The sequence below is a fragment of the Conger conger genome, chromosome 15 (assembly GCF_963514075.1).
Source record: "Conger conger chromosome 15, fConCon1.1, whole genome shotgun sequence".
NCBI classification, from domain to species: domain Eukaryota; kingdom Metazoa; phylum Chordata; class Actinopteri; order Anguilliformes; family Congridae; genus Conger; species Conger conger.
In genome coordinates, this window is record NC_083774.1 from 25,209,570 (window position 1) to 25,215,569 (window position 6,000).

The 6,000-nt window shown below is 49.1% G+C and overlaps 1 protein-coding gene across 7 annotated transcripts in view; it reads right to left on the minus strand.

Annotated features, from left to right (window-relative positions):
• The window catches only part of herc1 (HECT and RLD domain containing E3 ubiquitin protein ligase family member 1), an 80,662-nt gene that overhangs the window by 25,921 nt on the left and 48,741 nt on the right, over nt 1–6,000 (minus strand). For 5 of the 7 annotated variants that reach the window (XM_061221659.1, XM_061221663.1, XM_061221661.1 and 2 more), the window contains 6 exons: nt 5,604–5,656; nt 4,972–5,172; nt 4,249–4,423; nt 3,421–3,688; nt 1,138–1,351; nt 325–581 (listed from right to left, as the gene is read on the minus strand). In XM_061221659.1, the coding sequence (XP_061077643.1) occupies nt 325–581; nt 1,138–1,351; nt 3,421–3,688; nt 4,249–4,423; nt 4,972–5,172; nt 5,604–5,656 (1,168 nt within the window). The remainder of the gene's footprint in view (nt 1–324; nt 582–1,137; nt 1,352–3,420; nt 3,689–4,248; nt 4,424–4,971; nt 5,173–5,603; nt 5,657–6,000) is intronic. The other 2 variants (XM_061221664.1, XM_061221662.1) reach the window with 1 other exon arrangement.

Below are 6,000 nucleotides of genomic sequence, written 5' to 3' on the forward strand. Positions count from 1 at the left end.
AAGCAACATTTTGAAGAGGATAATCTGTAAAAACTTCAGTGCAAAATATGTTGCATCAAACAATGCGAAATAGTGCGCAACAAAAGCACCGTGAAAAAAATCTCTCGATGACGGGAAATGATACGCATGGTAAAACGCAAGTTAGACACGGGCGCCAGGGGATTTGGGTGGAGCCACTTCATATTAGGCTAGAAAAAAAAAAAAAAAAAAAAAAACGAACAAAAAAAAATGATGTAACCAATAAAAGACGAGTTAGCACGTGCTAACGTGCTAAAAACTCGTTAGCATCCCCCCCTCCCTCCGCAGTTCCCGCCGCTGACGCACCCTGCTCTGGTGGGCCTCCAGCTTGATGAAAGAGCTCTTGCGCAGGTCGCCCGCCATGTCGGCGAAGGTCTGCGGTCGGCTCTGGTTGTCGCGGTCGTGCGCGGCCAGCGAGCGCACCAACTGCTGCGCGGCCCACTGCCGGTGCTGCGACGACAGCCGCGTGGACACGCAGCAGGCCGCCAGCGCGTTGGCCAGCTCCAGGGGGCCTACAGCGGAAGGATTATATGAAGGATGGGCATACAAGAGGTCTAAAAAACCTGCTAGGACAGAACAACGACAGAGGGCTCCGGTGAGTGAGGGGGAAGTGGAAAAACACAAACAATACACAAACAATAAATCATGAAAATATACATTTTACTGCTATATCATGTGATGGCATTTAGCCCATTAAAACTGAGATAATATGCAGTACATTTCATGCAACTTAACAGCCTTCATAACACAATTCCAAATACATCCTGTCTTACATGCTATTATACAAAAGGGGTATTCAACCTTCACATAATGATCAGATCACACCCAGATAATAAATCTTGGGCAAAATCTGTAAAATCAAATACTCATGTAATTTGTCAATTTATGTTCTTAATGTAGATTATTCTGTTTAATATGCTATACATGATATGCAATATTTAGCAGAATAAATCCGCCTTTTGTCTAAATTGTATGAGGAAGGTCCAGCATCCGGTGAAGGCTGAAGACCCCTGTTTTCTATGGCGGCAAAATGGGAAAACTAAACCATAACGAAACAATGAATTACGGGCGCACGGATAAAAACAGACAAACGAGCGAGGACAAAGACAGATGACGAACCCCTCTTCTCGATGTCGGTCTTGTCGTAGTTGGGCCTCAGCTTGGCCCCTTTGTCAGCCAGCAGGGCCACGAGGGCCTGGGTGACCACGAAGTTGGGCGAGGTCACCAGCTTGTTCTCCTCGGCCACGCCCCGCAGGAAGCTAGGCAGGAACTTCCTCTGGATGGGGTCGTCCACCGTGGTCAGGTTCATGCCGGTGGCGGCCGAGATCAGATTCTACAGAGGGACACGGGAGCGGTCGTTTTCCCCACCGTGCAGTGCTAGAGCGAGACTACTCAACTCCAGGTCCTTCAGGCCGCAGTGTCTGCAGGTACGCATTTTCTCCAAAGTGTGCCACGCCATTTACCGAATGCCCAATTTCACTAATAGGCTTAGTAAATACTTGTATTTTTTTTTTTATTCACCAGTGACAGTGCACATTAATCAAAATTTTTCCACATCAATGTAAATGTGCCAGAGTTAGCTAATGAGCTCATTTTCACCTGTAGTGCTGAACCATCTTCTGACATTAGGGGGAAGAGAGCAGAGTTTGAGCAAATACCTAAAGACACTGCAGCCGCAGGACCTGGTGTTGAGTTGAGTTTAGTTTATACTGAGCAAGACAGGAGACGCATACCACAGTAATATCAGAACTACTGCAATACTGAAGAGACTTAGCTATAACTATGATGTCAGTCAGAATTACAGACTAGCCAAAGCTCCAGAGCAATGATTTATGATTTCTATGCCAAAAAAATGATTATATACCTGCTATAGCATTAATGCAGAAACTGCTATTCACAGCCGCATTTTTAACATATCACACAAGGACAAAATGAAACATGAGTCACAAATCCCACAACAAGTATTACCAGAAAGCCTGTAAAGTGTCACACTGAATTGAAGGACATATATTTCTGAGCCTGTGTTACAATCCTGTTTTAAGACGCCACACAGATCTATCACAAGAGCGGCTAAGAATTACATAAAACTTATGCAATCGCGGTATCGGCTGACATTTTTAGATTTCAAAAAGTGTCAACTTAAGCTGATGCAAAAATGTGCGTGATATAACAAAAGCCCACGTACCACATGCAAACGCAAACGCAGTTCGTGAGTCAGAGTTTGAGTCTGTCAGACGGCCTATTTCTTCGCGGTGGATGTCAACTGTTATTCCGTCAGGGGGAGAAATGACTGGAAGGGGCAGTGTATTTTTACTGAAGTCGCGGCGACGGTGTGAATGACACATCCTCCACAGTTCAGCTCTGCTGCGTGTGGCTGGGGCATCTGCGCCAGAGGCTGTGGCCTGAAGGCTTTCCACTGCTGCCTCCAGGCTTCTACGTCTGACAAACCTCCATTCCTTTAGCACTGCGGCCTTTCTGTTGCAGCCTGTAGCCTAATGGCTGAGGTCTATGACCGGGACCCAAGAAGGTCGGTGATTCAAGTCCAAGTGTAGTCACGATAAGAACCGCACAGCTGTTGGGCCCTTGAGCAAGGCCAGCTGTCCCCTGCTTGGTCTAATCCATTTCCACCGCTATTGACCTTTTCAGAGGGCCTTTGGTCAGCTTCTTGAATATCGTATGGATGCTTTCAATCATTTTTAACACCACACTATGAGCTTTTTATTCCATTACATTACACTAATGGCATTTCTTATTTCTTACAGGGGGAATCTGTGATATATTGTTTATTACTCTTATTTTCTTATTTGTACCCATTTCATCCTTTTAAGATTCTTTCATAGTTTTTATTTTCTGTTGTACATTTTGCTGCTTGGGTCTTGCCTTTTTTTAATGCTTGTATTATTGCCTACATTTTTTATATATATTTTTTTTTCTTGTAAAGCACCTTGATCTGCATTTGATACTATGAAAGTTGCTATATAAGTAAAGCTTAGTATTATTATTACTATTATTATTATTATTATGTGTTGCTTTACTGAAAGCCCTCCTGCATCGCAGAGATATTTACACAACAGACTCGCTGCAGCCAGCTCTCTCTGCGTGACGATGACGGCGTTCGGCGTGTGCCAAACAGGGAGAATAAGTGACGCTAACAGCGCTCCCCTCCGCAGCGCGTCGAGCAGTGAGCGTCACAGCGGGGGAGAGGAGACTCGGGACCTGCGCTGAAAGCTCCTGGCTCACGCCCAGACACCGGGAGGGACGGGACGTTGGGCAGAGCGATGGCAGCGCGGGGGCGGGCCTCAGCGGTGACTCAGCGGTGAGACAGCGGTGACTCAGCGGTGACTCAGCGGTGACTCAGCGGTGACTCAGCGGTGACTCAGCGGTGACTCAGCGGTGACTCACCTGTGTGCAGAGCTGCACCAGCAGCTTGGCCGCGTTGGGGCTGTTGGAGGCCAGGCAGCCCACGGCCGTGCTCAGGTAGGCCAGGCAGGAGATGGGCTTGCTGGCCTTGGCGGCCCCGCGCGGGCGCTCCGAGGGCCCGGGGCCGGCCGGGGGGCTGGTGGAGAGGCCGGCGCGCCCCGCGGCCGCCAGGCACATGAGGCGCACCAGCGTCCGGATGTCCGTCAGGCCCAGGGACTCCAGCCCCGCCGCCAGGCTGCAGCTGGACCCGCTGGCAGGCAGGGGGCGACATTTCAGCACCACGCTTACCACCGACGTTTACATTTTTGTCAATTAGCAGACGCTTTTAATCCAAAGCGACTTACAAGTGTATAGGTCCTTCAAGATAGCTTGTTTGCTAATCTGTCGCCTTAGGCTTCACTGAGGGAAGGAAAGTACATTGGGCCACCAGGGATCATCAAATCACGGTGCTCGAGGACTGAGAACTACTGCTTTTCCACCCTCCCTTTACATGGGAGTCAGGAGTGAGGACAGTGTGGCCAATCAGCAGCACTAACTGTTCAGTTAATTACCCGGGAGGAAAGAGAACCAGGTCGGTCTATATTCGGATTTGAGGGCCAGATTTGAGGATCCCTGACTTACACACTTACCATTCTGCCATCATTCAAAGAAAAGCTGTGTCCAAATGAGTGTACTTACCTACCTACATTTGAGTATACAAGCTGTTAGGCAATATACTCAATATTACGCAAGTGCGCTGATTTGAACACGAAGGACGATATTGCGGCCCACAGTGTGGTGCAGGGGCGTGCCCGGGGGGCGGGGTCTCACCTGACGGACAGCAGCGACAGCGCCCTCATCACCATGGTCCTGGCGAGCAGCACCTGGGCGGCGGCGGTCACCCTCTTCAGCGCCATGACGCGGTCGTGGGGGTTCAGCAGGGCGGCGGCCTGCTCGCCCAGGGTCACCCTCCCAGAGGAGCTCTTCTCCACCGAGCCGTGGCAGCCTGGAGCACGGACAGCCAATCGGGTCACAGACGCGGCCAATCGGGTCACAGACACGGCCAATCAAATCGCAGACACGGGGCTTCCCAAAATGCAGTGCACCTCACGTCGGCCTCGTCAAGACCGGGCTCGACGGTGCTGAACACTCGAGCAGAATGGCTTGAACAAACGCTGGCTCTTATGGCTCTGGTCCCACAGAATTAACAGACTGAGGACCCTCAAACTGAACGCCTTTATCCAACACTGGCGGCACGCTATACTGTAGTGGCTATTTAACACTCTAATACATGGAACCATGTCTGACTGACGATGCAATCACATCACGGCTCTAAATAAGGAGTGTTGCTACTGCCGAGCTCACTGAATTACATTCCATAAGGGCCCACTTCACCTTTAGCACTGAGGAGCTGAAGCAATGTCCTCAGTACTGTTGCGGTCCTCATAAGTGTGTAAAAACCAGACAAGCCAAAAATAATCACAGTTATTAGCACAGATATCATCTCCCAGGAGAGGAACGGCGGACCGCAGTGCATGATGGGATGGCACTGACCGATTTGCAGCAGGGTCTCCTCCATGCTGTTGGTGGCGGTGACCATGGCAATGGAGGCCCCCAGGGGGTCGCTGTCGGGGAACTGCACGGCCTCGGGGACCAGCCTCCGCTCACTCAGGCCCAGGGGCCCCGCCAGGAGCTCAAACTCCTCCTCCCCTGTCAGCTTCTCATCCTCATCCACGTCCAGCATGTCCCAGTCCTCTGCGAATTCACATTCACAATCACAATCACAATCACATTCACATTCACATTCACATTCACATTCACATTCACATTCACATTTCATCCAAAGCCACTTACAAGTGCATAAGTTCCAGAAGAAGTGAAAAGCATCAAATCCATAAATAGCTAACCTCACACTGTACACACACACACACACTTATTTAATAGAGTTCTTACAATGTGTATGTCCTGGTACATTTCACACACAAGCCCATACCATGTACCCCACTCACATATATGCATGCAAATATTACAAGAAAAAAAATACCATTGTTTCATTTTCCGTTACATTCACTTGGTCGACAGAAACAAAATCTGAATGCAACTTACTATCTGTGCATACACGTTTTGCATGTAATTTTGGAATACAGCACTCAGGTTCAAATACAACCCCAGTGGTTGTTCCATACCTTCGTAAACACTGTCCTGTTTCCCCAGGAGGTCCGGAGCCTGACCCTTGTATCTGAAAATAATGCATAAATATAAGCCAGTCAGTCTCAGTACTGTACAAACAGTGAGAAAGCAAGAATGACAATAAACTAAACAGAGAAGCACTACAGTAGCCCTGTGTGTAATGGTCCCTACAGCGCAGGAAGTAGTAAAGAGCAGAAGCACTAGTGTACTCCTGTGTGTAATAATCCTCACAGCGCAGGTCGTGGTAAACGCAGAATCACAATGTACCCCTGTGGGTAATGGTCCCCACAGAGCAGGTAATGGTATATGTAGAAGCACTAGTGTACCCCTGTGCGTACTGGTCCCCTCGGCGCAGGCTGTGGTAAATGCAGAAGCATTAGTGTACCTGCGTGT